Consider the following 17,360-nt stretch of genomic DNA (forward strand, 5'->3'; position numbering starts at 1 on the left):
AGGGCAGGTGAGCACTGTTTCAAGCTTCTTGTTCATATTTGAGCTTGGCTTTCAGCACAAAGGTCCTTGTGTTTGGTGGGTTGCTTATAGCACTGAGAGTAGCAGATCCAGTCTGGTCTGTTGGCTATTTTCCTGGGCTGGTAATTTGCCTTCTGAGCTGGAACTGAAGGCTGCAACTGGATCTACTGATCCAGGATGAGGGTCTACATTGCTGATCCACTGTGATTAAAACATTCTCATTGACTTTCCTGGATACCCATCTGAGCTGGACTGAGCACCCCTTTCACCCCAGTGAGACTGCTTTTTCTTAAAGTCTTTCTAACCTATCTTGAATTGAAAAGTTGTTTCATTCCATCTCTCTGTAGGTTCTGTCATTCTAGACTCTATTCAGAGGCTTAGTTTTTTTCCCAGGGAAACTGGGAAAGTTTCTTTCCCAAGCAGCTTCTTGGCTTGACTCTTCCATCTTCAATTGTAAATACCAATATTTTTTCTCTTTATGTTTGAAACTAGGGCAAGGGGTTATTAAGCTAGATCTTCCACGTTTAAACGTTAGAATTTAATTCAATATGTATTTAGCCTTGAATGAAGTTTCATGGCTAGAAATAAGAAACAATTCTTCCCTATAAGGAGATTACTGTAGTCTGCTGGGGGTCCATTGGGTGAAGAGGTAGTACTAATAGATATGACACGTACATATATAAATAGAAGGTAATTTGAATAAGGAAAGATAATGTGTAACTGGGGAAAGGTAGTAATTAGGAAAAGAAAGAAAACCTGAATGAGCCTTGAAAGACAATTATCATTGTGGTATAATGGAAAGAGACTTTGGTTTCACAGGAATCTGGGTTTGAATCCTACCTCTCCTATTTAGTGCCTGAGTAACCTTGAGTTTCCATTCTCTTGAAGAGCTACCTCTCAGGACATAAGTTTCTTCATCTGCAAAGAAAAAAGTTTAGATAATCCCTAGTGCCCCCTTTGAATTCTAATAAATTCTGTGATTTCTGAGAATTATGAGAATCAAGGAAATGGAAATACAATAGGAAAGGGGTATTAAACATGGGCCATATGGCCACATAATATCTCTAGTACAGGCCCAAACTAGATGAAATGTAACTTTTCTTTGACAAATTCTTTGACAAAAATTTAATTAAAAAACATTTTCTTAATATGTGCTTTCCTAAGTCAATATGTGACTTGTTTCTCCTTGAGTTTGATATGCATTAAACATACAGGAGACAGTCATTTTGCAAATGAATGAAGGTAGAATAAAGGAGATAATATGGAATAAATCTGAAATGTGAAACTAATTGGAGCTAGACGGTGGAAGGTCTTGGGTTCCATAGATTTGGAGCTGGAAGGAAATTTATTTATAGGTAAGGAATCTGATTTAGGTCAGAGAAGTTACCAGTCTTCTCTTATCAGAAGTGAGATCGGAACCTGTACCCTTGGACTCCAAAAATCAGTTTTTTTTTTCCTTTTTGGAGTTAGCAGACAAGGTCAGACCAGGGTTTTTAAATAAAAAAAATTTTGGTAGTTCTGTAGAGAATGTGGTGGAAAAACTGGAGGAGAAAACACTTGTGAAGTTATTGCCATAGTCCAGGATCAAATGACAAGGCAAGATCAGCGTTGATTAATGAAAGGAACAGATATGAACTTCCGTGGAAACAGAATAAGACTTCACACCATGGATGGCTTGGGAGTTTGGAGACTCAGCTGTTCGGAGGGAAAAAAAAATCAGAAATGTTTAAATTAACAGTTGTTCCGACGCATGCTTGGCATTAAAAGTAGCTCGGCCCTCCAGGTCAGGGAGGAGGGAAAGCGAGAGGCAATAGTGGGTAGGTGGGATCGGAAGGTCATTTCCCTAAAAGCCCTCCCCAGAAAAGAGCGCCTCATTAAAACAGCAAATATGCTTTAGAAAAAATCCTATTCATTCATTCAATAAACGTTTATCTAGCCAACTAAGCGCAAGGCAGGAACGCAGTATATTGACCACCTACAAAATTTCTAACTCTCCGTAGACCGTGAACTTTGTCCCACGTGGTTGGATCACTTCTCACGTGATAACCTGCGTCCCGCCGCGCATGCGCGCAGGGCAATGGGACCGAAATTTTAGCTCTTTTCTCCTCAGGCTCTGCCTTAGACGTCTAGGGAACGTCGCTCTTTTACGACGTCAGAAGCGGAAGTGGGTCGCCAAAGGGTCCTTATTGTCCCTCCTGTCTCTTCCCCTTTAGCTGGCTCCGCCCTCGACAGGAGCGGAGCAAGCCGACTCTCCTGGCTTGGGGGTCAGCGGGAGACGGCGTCGCTGTTGCTACCTCCATCGCGAGCAGCAGCGAGAAATATGGTGGGCCGGAGTGGCGCCATCGCCGCCGGTGTGTGCGGGGCCCTCTTCATCGGCTACTGTATTTACTTCGACCGCAAGAGACGGAGCGACCCCAACTTCAAGAACAGGCTCCGAGAGCGTGAGTGGGTCCCCGCCCCCTCCTCCAGTTCCGTCCTCTGGTCGCACGCCTTCCTTCTCTATTCCTTCCACCCACCCCGCTCCGCGCTCGCTTTCCCTAACTCCTTACTCCTGTGGTTGCGTGTCCCTGTTCCCTCTGCAGTCCCACGCACAGCTTAAGTAACGGGCGTGCCACGCGCGTGGCCCCGGCTTGCCCTCCGCGCACGTGCCTCTTGGGGGCTTCCGCGGCGGGTGCACCGCGTACCACGATTGCTCCTCTGGGGTCTCTCCTGCCCACTTTCTGGCGCGAGCTCCACACCCGGTTACTAGGGGCTTCCAGTTGGGCGTGGGGTGGGAGCAGTGAAGGGAACTGGGTTCCCCTGAGGCCAAGGTTACTTAATGGATTTGCTTTTGAAGGACAGCGCGGCCTCCTTACCCAGGTGGAGGGAACTCGGAGGTCCCTGGTGCGGGGGTGGGTTGGAGGCTTGGAAGGCCTTGGCCTTGGCTGGGGGCGGGGGGAAAGGGTCTGATCTTTGCTGCCTTCAATCAACCTTTTGCCCTTTTGAAAGGTTAGAATTTCTTTCTATCTCTCCTGTTTCTTCCTCATTCCATGCTTCGTAGATTCCTTCTGGAGTTGCCTTTAATTTTCAGACCTCTTCGTGTCATTTTTTTTGTCTCTACCTCCCATTTCTTTACATTGCTAACTCTGGTAATTTATGTTTGTTTCTTCCACTAGCCATTAGACTTAGCCTTGCTAAACATTTCTGCAGGTAATGTGGGAGGTGAACTAGGCGGTTCAGGAAGGTGCTAGTATTCAACAGCATTCTTAAACCCTCTTGGTAGCATTGCTGTAAACGCTTCCAAGATATGAGTGAATGCGACAGAAAATTGCAGATTAATCCAAAATGCTAAGTATTTTCTTTTGTCTTGGCATTATTTCAGATCTGTGACAATTTTTAGAAATGACGGTATGTTTGAGAATTTGATTTGGAGATTCCTGGGGATGCAACTTTATAGGACCAGATTGTTTGCAAGTTATATTTTTATTCACAGATGTAAAATTATTATACAGGTGTAAAGTTGATGATCGATTCAACTTCATAGAAATGGGAGTGGTAGACAATTTTGAAAGGTCGTAATTTGTAACTTGTAAAACAGGACTAACTTAGTTTTCTGAAGATTAGGGTAATTATTTTGCATATTTGTCCTGACCAAAATTTAATTCTTCTCTTTATGTTCCTTCTCTCCTTTTTCCCCAAAAAAACCTGCAACCACATTTCAGACACATTAATTAGCTTTTTTTTTGGTTGGCTTTGATAGATTTGTTGAAATCATTTGATTTTTGGGTAGGATTAAATTCAGAACGTTTTAGTTTGCATACCAAAAAGAGCTTTAAAACCCTTGAATCATTGGTAGATAAAAGGACTTTCTACACCTTTTTTTATTTGTTAAATAAATGGAGTTCATGCCCACAAAATTTGAAAGTTCTAGTTCTTGTTGTAAAACTAGGTGGGAAAAAACCCCACATTGAAAGAAGCGGAGAAACAGCCACTTTTCACTTTTTGAATTCTTTTATTGAACTGAAAACAGAAGTCTTAACCTCCTCCACCCCCTTCGTCACAAAAACTTCTTATCATTGTAAAATTTCTATATTACTCTCATTTCTGAAAAAATAATCCCTCTTCTCTCCCTAACCTAATAAGCTATCTCATATAATAAAGATTTAAATAATAGTAACTTAGATATATATATTACTTTAAGGTTTGCAAAGGCACTTTTTATATATAGTATCTCATTTGAACCACACAGCAACCCTGCTAGATAGGTGCTGTTATCTTGTCTTCATTTTACTGATGAGGAAACTAAAGTTGAGGGATTAAATATTTTACCCATGTCATACACCTTAAGGCAGGTTTTGAACTCTTTTCTTGATATTGGATGCAGCAGTCTTATTACTTAGCAGCCTATTTAAAATGATAAAGATGGTGGGGAGGGAAGGAAGCAGTTCAACAAAATTATCCAAATCCAGGCACTGTCCTAAATCCCCTAACTTTGCCTTTTTGCGATTCCCCAGATCAACTAGAATAAAGACTTTTTTGTAAATTGTGAAGAGAGATGATTTCAAATTTTGTAAAGTTAGAGTAAGGAGGGACCTTAGGAGATCCAATGCTCTCATTTTAGATCTGGGGAGTGCCTTAGCCAAGGTCTGAAGAACCAAGATCTCTGCCCTTTGTCCACAACTATTTGCCCTATCCTTAGAATTCTCCTGGATTTATTCCCTAGAAGAACATGATACCTGATTGACAAATATAGGGTCCTTTCCTCACCCCTCCTTCCCCCAGTCTTGAACTTTCTAGTTTTTAACACCATTGAAGTTTTCTTATACTAGCTCTCCCTTGATTAATTTTTTGTTCTCTTTAATTGCTTTACTGGCTCTTCATTCTTTTCTTTATCCCCTTAATGTGTTTAATTTCCCAAGTAGTATCTTTGGATGTTTTTGTACTGCCCTGACTCCCAAGGCTTCAGGTTATCACCTCAGTTAAATTAATTTCAAATCTAAATTCTCAGTCCTGAGTTGTAGGCTCACATCTCCAAACTACTTATGAGATATCTCCATTTGAATGTCTTCCTAGTGCTTCAAGTTCAGTATGTCTTATTTAGTATATCATATTTATCCACCTAAAATCTAATGTTATTTCTCATTTTATTTATCTTTTCTTTTTCTTTCTTCTTTCTTTTTTTTTTTTTTTTTTTTTTTTTTTTGGATGGGGCAATTGAGGTTAAGTGATTTGCTCAGGGTCACTCAGCTAGGAAGTGTTAAGTGTCTGAGGCCAGATTTGAACTCCTGATTTCAGGGACTGGTGCTCTATCTACTGCACCAACTAGCTGCCCCCACTTTGTTTCTTTTTATGGTATAGCCCTTCACTGAGTTGTCTATATTTGAAATCTGGGGACTATCTCTGACTTACTATTAACTTTCATCTCTCCTACACAGTTAATTAAACTTAATGGATTTTGAATGGTACACTTCCGTTTCCATTGCCACCACTGTAGTCAGGCAGTATCATAATAGGTTTTTTTCTGTCTATTCTTCCTATTCCAATCATCTTTTACTTACAGTTTTTATGCATAATTATAGCTTTGTCTCTGTTCCCAACTCTTTGGTGTCATCTTATTTCTTATCAGGTAAAATTAATAATTATTTGTCTTTGGAACTGTAAGTTCCTTCCATTCTAGAACCACACTATCTTTCCTGCCTTAGCTCATTTCATTCTTTAGATATTCTAACCAAACCAGGATAGCTTTGACTTTCTAACACATCGAGCATTTTCTTGCCTCCATTCTCTTCATTTCAACATTTTATTTGTCTGTGATAGATCATGTTGGGAGTAAGTTTACAAGCCACAGATGAAACAGTCCCTGGCCTCAAGAACCTTACATTGGAAAGAGTGATATATCCAAATAAGTGTTTTACAGCCTAGATAAAGATTAGTATGTTTTCCACCCCAGTTCTCTTTTGAAGTCCATTTTAAAGCTGTTGTCTTTTCGTTAGGGAGTTTTTAAATTGAGATGAAAAGGAAGGACTGGACAAAGGCCAGAGAAAAGGGGAAGGGAATAAGCATTTACAGACAGCTTACAGTATTCCAAGCACTACTAAATTCTTTACCAGTATTATCTCATTTTATCCTTACAACCTCCCTGGGAGGTAAGTGCTGGTATCATTTTAGAGTTTAGGAAAAGCAGAGAGAGATTAAGTGACTTCTATAGGGGTCATCATACAGGGTGTCTGGGCTTCCTGACTCTAGGCTATAAATGTAGGTTGGAATCAGGTTGTAAGCCTTAGAACAATTCACTGTATGTTGGCTATTCCTATTTATTAAATTAATTTTTAATTTATCCATTTATTTATCCAAGTTGGCATCTAGTTCAGCCAATTTCCATATTTTCTTTTAAAACATTGTAAAAGTGTAATATAAGTAGTCATTCCAGTTCTGTAGAACTATACATGGGTTGATAACCTCTTGTCTAAGGATCCTAAAATCATATCTGAAGCTGTAAGAGGCTTTGTAGGTCCATTTCTTTCATCTTAGGGATGGGGCAACAGACAAAATCTATTAAGTACTATTATTATACCTACTCTCAAGTAATCTTGGAGTTGGTCTTTGGGTGAGAGTGGTAACCTCTTTACATAATAGTAATTATATTGCTTTTCTTAGGTTAATGTTGCTTCAGACATTCTCAAATGATACTTAAACTTGGCTGTTAGAGTCTATGTGTCAGTGTTGCTGAACATGGTATGTAACTCATTTAATACTATGGTTACATCTTGATTTTTTGAGCTGCTATAGATCAAAGAAAGAAGGGGATTCTTTAGAATAAATAGAAACATATTTCAACTCCAGAACATATTTATATTATCTTTCATATTTGTTTAAAAGCACATATGAATTAGGGTAATGCCTCAACTTTATAGAAGTTGTTATTTTTTAAATAGTTTCATGTATATTATCCTCTTTAATCTTAACCCTCTTAAATAGGTTTTTTGCAGATCTTATCCTCATTTTTACAAATGAAGAGACTAGGCTTTATGTAATAGAGTATACTGTTAAGCATTCAACCATTGCTGATTAATCATTATTTTCATTGAAAAATGAACGTGTATTAAATCTGTTGCAGGAAGAAAGAAACAGAAGCTTGCTAAAGAGAGAGCTGGACTTTCCAAGGTAATGCCAGTAATGTATGCTTATACAGACTATGTTATGTAAAAAATTATTAAAATAGATTTTAAAATCCTTTTGCATGAATTTTTTTTTTTTAGAAATATAGACATTTCAAAGTATTACATAGAATTTTTAATAGTAATATCAAAGTATGTTTTGCTATTTAGGTACAGTCATTTGAATCATTTAAAGGGTGAACTGAAACCAAGCTTTGTTTATGATCATCTACCTAGACTAGGGTCATATTTGTGCATTTACTTGTTTCTTTGTTTTAACAAGTGTGGAACTTTATCCCCCATTAAATTGCTACTTAGATGTCTTAATATTATAGCAATGCTGCTTCTGACTTTTCAAAGACTGGTACTAACAGTATAAATTCTTTCAGGTCTTATGAAACTGCAAAGACTTTATATTCTATTGATATATTATGTCTTTAAGTACCAACTTAGTAATCTTAAACTAATGAACTGCCTAGATCCTTGAAGTACTAAAACAATCAAGACTGATTTAATTTCACATACCAATTTTAGTTCCTCACTTCAACTTGTCAATATTCTCCTCTCATAATTGATGCTTTGAATTAGATGCCCTTTGAGGCCTTTTCCAGCTCTAAATGCTAATCCTGTCATCTTTGTTTTATTTATCTATACATTTGATAAACATCCCATCTATGCTTTTTTTGGCCATCATTTAAAAAGTTGATGAGGACTGGGCCATTAAAGACACTGGTGTATCGGTTGACATTGATTGATTAATTAATCACTATTAGGGTCATACATAGGACCCGGGTTCAAATCTCAGATTTACTACTATTACTACTACTACTACTACTCTGTGTAGCTTTGAGCAAACCATCTTTCCTCATCCTCAGTTTCATTCTTTGTAAAATGAAAGCATTTGCACTAGTTGATCTATGAAATCTGCCTTGCTTACCTGAATTAATCTAGTGCCTCATTTTATAGGTGAAAACCTTAGGTTCCAAGAAACAAATCATGCCCTTGCTCAAGGTCTTATAGTAGGGCCTAGATTATTATTACTATTATTATTTATTTATTTGCTTATTTAATTATTTTTTGTTGAGGCAATTGGGGTTAAGTGACTTGCCCAGGATCACACAGCTAGGAAGTGTTAAACATCTGAGATCAGATTTGAACTCGGGTCCTCCTGATTTCAGGGCTGGTGCTCTATCCATTGTGCCACCTACCTGTCCCAGGAAAGAAAAATTAGACCTAAGTCATTAGATTTTGCTTTTTTTTGTTGGCAGGCTTAGGATGTGTGAAAAGAATTTTTATTTACTTGGTAAAATATGTTTGAGGGTTACATTTACATAGCAATTACATTGAATCCTTTGAGTCTTTTCCTTTAAAAAATTTTAAATAATATTTTATTTAAATAATTTAAATAATATTTAAATAAAATTTTAAATAAAAAATTTTAATAGATGATGATAATGGTTATGATACTACAGGGGTTACTTGTTTTGAGAGGCATGATGGAATATGTGAATTATAGAATCTGATTTGGAATGAACCATTAACAGCTATTCAACTAATGAATCCATACCTAAACAAGCATATTCTATAACAGGTGTCAAACTTTAGCAAACAGGTGGCAAAACTTTCCTGAAACGTTAATATATTTAAAAAAATGTTTAATACAACAAATAAAAATAAAACAAGAAATAAATAACATTAATTTGAGTTTTTTTTCAATCAATATGTTCTAGACAAGATCATTTCTATCTGAATTAAACACCATTCTCAATAGGTGAATATCCAGGCTTTATTGTAAACCTCATGAAAAAAAAGGAACTTTTAAAAAAATTTCATAGATGTGACCATTAATTACACATTTGAATAGTTGTGCTTTTCTGCAGCTTCAACATATTTTCTTGTTTTTTCTCTCTTAACAAGAAACCAAAAAAAAGTAGTTCACTGAAAAGAGTGCTGGAGCATAGGGCCCTCTGGTTCTGCCACTTGGTCCTTCAGGCAGGTTCCATAACCTTTCTGGTCTTCATTTTCCTCATCTATAAAATGAAAGTGCTGTTCTTTCTGGAACTTTTCTATATCTATGATCCTATCAATATAATCTCTATTCATTTAACAACCCTTTGCATGCTGTCTCCAGAGTTACCAGTGATCTTTTTTCATTGTCAACATTTTCTCAATACACATTCTTGATTCTCTGTAAGTTTTAACACTATTGATCACCCTCTTGATACGGTCTTTTTAGCTTCCTGGTTCTCCTGTATATCTTATAGGTCGTTCTCAGTTTCTTTTGCTATATTTGTATCAGAACTGGTCAGAAGTTTGGGATTCAAATACTGCTATTGTCACCTACTTCCCATCACTTCTTGAATCAGTTGTTTAACATCTCATATAAAATGCTCATATTAAAGTGCTCATATAAAATGAGGTTATTCTGGGTGATCTAAGATTCCTTCCAGCTTTAAAATCTGTGATTTTTGTAATCTATGTGTTCTTGGGACCTTTCCATTCATCTTCAGAAATCACTTCCTCCTTGTTTGTTTAGAATTGGCTCTAGAATAAAGTTCTCTCTTTGATTCTTGGATGGGTGGCAAGAATACTTAGTGTTACTTGAGTACTTTTTCCCCCACTTGTTCTTTACTTCTCTTTGCATTCTTTTTTCCCTCCCTCCAATTCATCCAGTGAGCTGTTATCGTGGGGAACTCCTTCCCTTTGGACTTACTGGCTGCTTGAGGGCCTACAGGACTTAGATGAGATGAGAATTATCGATTTCATTCCTTTTGGAATGGAGGACAGCTACATTTCTCTTTTCCTGCCAGGCTTCCTTTGGGTTTTACCATCAGCCATCTCCAAATGTCATAGGACTATCATCATAGTTCATCATAGACATCAAGTGAAGCTCCTGAATATTGCTGGAATTAGTTAAGAAATCATTAATATTGGATTATTAATTTTAACTGGGTTTCCACCACTTCTCATAGCAACTTGTCCTCAAGGTTCATTTGTGAACTTTTTCCTTGTCTTTTTCCCATCTTTGTCCACAACGGTCAGGCATAAATTGACTTTATGACTAAGCAATTTTAAAAAATGTATGTTGACTATTACCTATAGCACAAAATAAAAACTTGAGCTTGAAATTTGATGCTACCGGTCTGAATTCAACCTTTATTTTTGTCTTACTTCATATCATTCCCTTAGACATACCCATTTTGGCTAAACTCTGAAATATTTGTTGTGCTCTGCATTCAATGTGCTGTCTTCCACTGTTAAGTTTTAATTTATTTTTATTTGCTTCTAATACACATCTACAGAGTCTTCTGATAACTCATCACATTCATATTTACCTCCTGAATAGCTTCCTGAATCTTTATCTATCTTTTCTTCCAAATGAAATTTTTTTCTTTTTCACATTACTTTGAATCTCCCCTTTTTTCTTATCACTTTCTTCCTTCCAGCATACTTGTGTACTAGTTGTGTCTCTTCCCTTTCCCCCCATTATAAATTTCTTGAGGGCAGGGATTATCTCAATATCACCAGATTGTGCTTCATACTTAGTAGGCATTTCATTAAAAAAAATATATATCTTGACGATCTCTCTTCCCTTATACTACTAAGTTAATTAGAGTATTCTGTGCTTAATTTTTAGTCTTTTTCAATCTGTTTTCCACTCCTACTAGTATGGTAAATTTGTTTTCTCAAAGATGACAATGACATCTTGTTAAATATGCCAACCTCTTTACTTCTCAACTCCCTTAATTTTTTTGTAAATTTTGATACTGTTGATCACTTCCTTACCCTGCATATTCTTTCTGGGTTCTACTCTTCATTGATCTCCCAAGGTTCTGAGTCTAGATCCATAGATTTGGTAATGTTCTTTATATAAAAATTCTAAATCAACTTCCCCAACTCTCTCTGCCATCACATTTTCAGTCCTACCAGTGCTATCATGTTTTTTTTGGTTGTATTTGTTCATCTCACATTCTTCTTCTCTTTTATTAATACTGCCACTACCCTAATTCATTGACTCCCTTTTGCCTCAAGGCTTAGATAAAAATTTAGCTTGTTATTTATACTTCTTAGATTCTGGGTACAACTTTAACCTTTTAGTCTTATTTCATGTTATTCCCTTTAATAGTCTCTTCATTTCCACCAAATTAGATTGTTGCAAGCCATCCTTGAAATCGCAACATGTTGTTTATCATCTTAACAAGAAGTATTAAGAGATGCATTCAAAAGTATATGCATATATATAATATATATATATATTTTTTTGCTGAGGCAATTTGTGTTAAGTGATATATATATATGTATGTATAATATATATATTTTTTTTGCTGAGGCAATTTGTGTTAAGTGATTTGCCCAGGGTCACACAGTCAGGGAGTTTTAAGTGTCCAAGGCCAGATTTGAACTTAGTTCTTCCTGATTTCAGGGCTGGTGCTCTATCCATTACACCAACTAGCTGCTCCAAGGGTATGTTTTTTAATGGGAGAAGACAACATGCAGAGTTGGTAGAAGATCTCTACAGAAGATAATCTGAGCTCAGGTAGCCCTGGAGCAATGAGAACCTAGTATAGGCTTCCCATAGAATGTGAGAATTGAACTGAGTCTTGGAAAAAACGGCCCCTTTCATCTCTGATAAACTACAGTTTACAGAGTATCTTCTTTTTGGAGACTTTCTTGATATTTATACTACCCTCACTTAAAATAATCCCACTCCCTTTAATTTTCCCAGAGCACTTTTAAGTCTTTTGCTTCCATTATGTCCTGTCTTGTATCATGCTTATCAACTTGTTGTGCCCTACAAGCATTTATTTAATGGTTTCTATCATCTAGGCACTATCCTTGGAGAGATAAAAAGTACCAAAGTGAGAGAGATACTTCCCTGAAGGAGGTTTTATTCTATTGGGTGTTGTAATTGATTCACAAATAAGTAAATAGAAGATACCTAAAAAACTAAATGTAAGATGATTTCAAGGGTTGGGGTTAGGTTCCCTAACAAAGGGAAAAAATGAATAAGATCTCTTAAAGACATGGGGCTTGGTTTCAGGCTCTTTGAGTAAGTACTGTGTCACTTTGTCCAATTTTTGACATGTACCTTAGACATACTACATGCTTAATATTTTTTGGATCAAATACAATAATAGATATATGATCAACTTCAGTGACCATTTAGTTTAATGATCTTTTTTTTAGAATGAGAATATTGCAAATTCAGGATTGCTCTGTGATTTACCATAGGTGCCATGAGTCTAGCATTTAAATTTCATAATTGCCTTTCAGTGCTTTATTTGATTATGCTGACATTTTCAGACACTAACCAGTCAAAGACCCTTTAACAAAATGCTTTATACATTCATGATGCTTTTAGAATAAAAGAATCTCAAATTAATCATCTAGTTTCAAGGGGTCTTTTGATATTCTGCATCATTAAATATCTTTGAAAGTAATAAGTTTAAAGAGATTAGTTTTTAATTCTGCAAAAATGAATTAGAAATCTGAGTTTTCCTATTAAAACTGGTTTAGTCGACTTGCATTTTTATGGTACTGTTAGAACTGATAAATGCATATTTTTCTGAATCTATTTGTAAAGGTTCTTTTTGAAAAAAAATCCTTATTGGTGGCGCTGGAAAAAATAAATTTTTCTTTTTTAAAGAATAACTTTTTCTACGATATTTTGTTTCAAATTTTATTGAAATATATGTGTATACATATATATTTAAATATTGGTTACTCATTTTGATAGTTTGTTAAATTAAGATCTTTTTGCATTATAGTTACCTGATCTTAAAGATGCAGATGCTATTCAGAAGTTCTTCCTTGAAGAAATACAGCTTGGTGAGGAATTACTAGCCCAAGGTAAATATCACCTAAAAGAATCAGATTTTTTTTCATGATTGTGGTATTCAAAAGAGAATTATAAAAACCTACTGTGTTTTAGCAAGTACCTATATGATTATCTGTTTGAAAGACCCATGAATGGGACTGGTTTAATTTTCTTTAAATCGCAATTATCTTAAACTGTGGTTCACACTTAAAAGGATTTTGAATTAAGAGATAGAAGTGTTTATTAAGAGTCACTTTTAAGTTTTACATAGTTTAGTTGAATTGCTTAAAGTTATACAACTGTTAAGTTTCTGAGCTGGAAGTTTGCTCTTTAGACTTCACTTCCATTGCTACAGAATATCTAACAAAGTTAACATTAAACCACCAATGATTGAATTTGACCATTTAGGCAAATTCTGATCTACCCATATTTTCCATTTTACGATATCTGGCCCACTTATCTACCTTGTCCAGATTAATAGCATGAGAAGCTTGTTCAATGCTTTGCCAAGATCTAGTTAAAACATGACTGTAAAACTCCCCTTTTGAGAGTTTGCTATAATGGATAGATCACTAGATTTGGAATTGGGAAGACTGATTTGACTTCTACTTCAGATACTTGGTAGCTATGAAACCCCTGGCAAGTAATTGGCTCTTTTGAGAATTGGTCTCTTCATCTGTGACATAAAGAAGTTCACATTTCTAAGGTCTTTTCCAACTCTTAAATCTACAAAAAGGAGTGAGGTTAGATACCATGAAAAGTTATGGTAGGGGGATTAATAGGGGGAAAAAATGAAGTGAGGAATATTGACAAAAGTTTTAAAGCACTTTAGAAGCTTATATATACAATTCACATTTATTTTAAATTATTGTTTAAAACAACCCCCTTTTCTTTCCTCCCTGCTCTAGAACCACTGTGTGATAAAACAGTTTTGCTAGGAACTTGAGAATAGTTAAAATTGAATTTATAATTCACATACTTTTTATACCCTGGTTTTTTATTAAGGTTTTACTGACAAGTTTCATCACAATTAGCAGTCTCGAGATAATAAACATACTTCTTAGTCTTGCCAACTTCAAAATGTAATTGATATGTGACAGTTTCACTGTATTCAGAGAATTAGGATAATATTGTCCTATGAGATTTATTATAATAGAATTTTATGAAGAATGAGATCTTAGAAAATGGTTCTACTTGAAATATAGCAATAAGTGCTTTGAATTGGAAGATTATGATTAAAGGGAAAGATTTTGCAGGTTTCATAATAGCATTTACATAAATTTTCTTTATAGGTGAATATGAAAAAGGTGTTGACCACTTGACAAATGCCATTGCTGTCTGTGGGCAGCCACAGCAGTTGTTGCAAGTTTTACAGCAAACTCTTCCATCACCAGTATTCCAGATGCTTCTGACTAAGCTTCCAACAATTAGCCAGGTAAGAAAATGTAATTTTCTGCAGTAATTTAGATCATTTAGATTTGAAAACTAAATTTCATCATTTTGGAAGTCTTCCTATTAAATCTAGTTAATGAAATTCAACCATAGATTTGAAATAGTACTATAGGCATACACACACACATACACATCTAAAATCCAGTTAGGATTATGAATTTTTCTTACTGTGTAATATTTACCACCACTAATCACTATAGACTAGGCTCAACCTAACAATTTAGTAACTAGGGAGAATGATCCTTGAAGATCATTTACCTTTAAATCATATACCAAAAATTTTATTTTTTTCTTGATAAAGTTATGTTGAACTGTCTTAGTATGCTGAAAATTATAGTCCTTGTGTATTTATAACTAGCATACCTTTGTTGTGTCAGAATACCCCCTCTGATTTTTACCACATATACTTAGACAGCCAGCTATAACTGATAGGTTTTTATACTAGCAGTTGTATCATCATGATACTACTGTAACACTTGAAGTACATGTTAATCTAGTGATGCAGTACTATATTCTATTCTTTTCCAGAAGCCCAAAGACTTTTAATTTTTTTAGAAAAAGCATACATTTAGAATTTGGAAGGTTATACATCGTGAAACATAAAAGTCAACCTTTTTCTAAGTTTCTAAGTAGCCTTTACTTGGTAGTGATAAATAATATGTAGTGGGTGGAAAGAGACAGAGTCTTAATGGGTAAGTACCTTCTCTGGGGCCCTTCAGGATAATCTTTCCTAGCTTTAAATTTCACGGGCTAGGAGCTGGGGACCAAGTAGACCTAGTAAACAAAATTCCATGTGTAGAAGGCTGAAACTCTGAATCAGACAAGAGAGCACTTACGGCTACCTATTGATATGAGACAGTGACTCTATTAGCATATATTTAGATGATGGCTCTCCTCATAGTGGGTGCAGGCTCAATGTAATGCAACAAACATAAATTGTAATATGACAAACAATATAACTCAACATGGTAGTGTAAAAGATTTCCAGAAGTCTTAGAAGGAGGGTATGTAAATAACAATCACACATACACTTTCATCAGCAGCCAAGAGATAGTCCAAAACCAATCTATTGTCCATTACTGTATGTGTCAGGGAATCCAATGATCCCTGCAAATTTTTGAAGTCCTGCAACAGTCTTATTACCATGGACTTAAAGAATCAAAATTAAGGGTAAGATCTGTTTAAACTTTATTCATAGAGGCTTATGGTATCAAAATTTAAGTTAGAGAAAATTGATTTTTACAACAGTGTATGTGTTAAGATAACTTTTGTTTTTTGCATTAGTTATACCGAGTGGTATCATTTCCCTATGAGATTTGTCTTCCTCCTTTTAGAATAAATATTTGAGGTTGATTTTTATTTTTGTCTGTTGAAGGGTAGAATATTAAAAAGTTACTTACTATAGGTGAAAGCTAAATTTCTTTGTATAAATATTGACTTGTGCGGGGGATGAATGTATAATCTGTGGTGTCCAGGCTTTGTAACAAAATATCTCATCTCATTTTCCACTTTCCCTTAGTTTTAGTGTAAATAATTTAGGGACAGGTTAATTCTATGGGTTACAAAGTAGAAAAGCTGCCATGTGTTGGTAGGCATTTTCAAGTGGAAATAGCTTGGTTATAATTATGAAATATTGCATCCCATTTTTATAAGTCATAATAATTTCCAGGTACCTGGACAAATAATGTATTTTTCTTGTATGTAGATGGGCTTAATTTTTTTTAGTATGAACCTATATATACATATATTTCCCTTTTTTTTCCCTCCATAGAGAATTGTGAGTGTGCAGAGCTTGGCCGAAGATGATGTGGAATGAGAAACATGTCAGCATAATAAAATCTTAATTAAAAAAATTTTAAATAATTCTTAGCCCAGAAGATGAGCAGCAATGGGGGGAAAGGGCAAACATGCTAGTTATGGACTATGTATTACACTGAAATCTACCAAAGTTGATTCTAACTTTGTGTGGGTAGGTTTGCTTGGATTTTATTTATTTATCTTAGTGAGAAGTGTATTTTGATAAAAAAAAAAAAAAAAAAGCTTTTTTTCATTTTATAAATACACTATGAATTATCTAAAAATCATTAATTTCATTTGTTACTAAAATATGCAGTTGTAAGATACATGTGACATGACACTACTACATGTTAAAATACCCAGTGCTCATTTTTGAAAAACAAAAAAGGCAATAAAAAGAATTCTGCACTCCATATTAGAGAGGTAATGGGTGGATTTGGTTTATCTTGGTAAATTTTATAGCCAATTAGACACAACTGATGATTTTTTTTTTAATTTACCAAAGTTAACAAGCTGTGAAGTCACTCAATGTGAAGTATTTCTTATTCATAAAAATAATCATGGATACATTTAGGAGATATTTTTGGTATATAAAATAACTATCAATAACAATAACAACCAAAAAAAACCCCCATACTTGGTAATTATTTTCTTTAGACAAGCTTATGAGTCCTGGATATTTATCTTGTAATTCAGTTATTGGAAAAAGGACTGAAGTTGTAACAATCAAGAAAGTGGTGTTCTAGTTATGTCTGTTCTGCCTCTAGTAGTTGTGATTGTAGGACAGACTCCCTTATTCTAGAATCCCTATAAAATGAGAAATTTTTAAGTAATTGAATTCTTTTCAATTCTATGATTGTCAAAACACTTAGTTATGTTATGTTTTCCCTATATGTTTGTCTTACCAGTCACACATTACATGTTCCAAAATGGTTTTCTTTGCCTATTATCCTAAGGAGTTTTTCTTTTTAATTTAAAAATTGTGAAGGAAAACTTTTATACAATTGGCTATCCAAAAGTAGAGTAGTGGATTATCTCAGGATATTGTGAATGCCTCATTATTGGAGATCTTTAAATTGGAGGACTTTATGACTTTCTTGGAATTCCTTTTCAGATATGTGTTGGATTAGATGATTTCC

At 35.2% G+C, this 17,360-nt stretch overlaps 1 protein-coding gene and 1 non-coding gene across 2 annotated transcripts; both read left to right on the top strand.

Moving 5' to 3' along the window:
- Window positions 1-2,214: 2,214 nt before the first annotated feature.
- TOMM20 (translocase of outer mitochondrial membrane 20) lies at window positions 2,215-16,634 on the top strand. The gene is made up of 5 exons (XM_051993583.1): window positions 2,215-2,459; window positions 7,115-7,161; window positions 12,923-13,004; window positions 14,265-14,407; window positions 16,196-16,634. The coding sequence occupies exons 1-5, from the start codon at window positions 2,339-2,341 to the stop codon at window positions 16,238-16,240; spliced, it is 438 nt and encodes a 145-aa protein (XP_051849543.1). The 5' UTR covers window positions 2,215-2,338; the 3' UTR covers window positions 16,241-16,634.
- LOC127563633 (small nucleolar RNA SNORA14) lies at window positions 3,256-3,393 on the top strand. Its single transcript, XR_007954073.1, has one exon. It is a non-coding gene; the product is annotated as a small nucleolar RNA SNORA14 (small nucleolar RNA).
- Window positions 16,635-17,360: the final 726 nt, after the last annotated feature.

Source organism: Antechinus flavipes, chromosome 4 (genome assembly GCF_016432865.1).
Source record: "Antechinus flavipes isolate AdamAnt ecotype Samford, QLD, Australia chromosome 4, AdamAnt_v2, whole genome shotgun sequence".
NCBI lineage: Eukaryota > Metazoa > Chordata > Mammalia > Dasyuromorphia > Dasyuridae > Antechinus > Antechinus flavipes.

Bases quoted from the DNA above. Each gene is read 5' to 3' on its own strand.
- TOMM20 (XM_051993583.1), top strand. From the start codon at position 2,339: ATGGTGGGCCGGAGTGGCGCCATCGCCGCCGGTGTGTGCGGGGCCCTC. The intron at 7,162-12,922 runs GTAATGCCAGTA...TTTGCATTATAG, and splicing joins AGAGAGCTGGACTTTCCAAG to TTACCTGATCTTAAAGATGC. The intron at 13,005-14,264 runs GTAAATATCACC...TTTTCTTTATAG, and splicing joins TGAGGAATTACTAGCCCAAG to GTGAATATGAAAAAGGTGTT.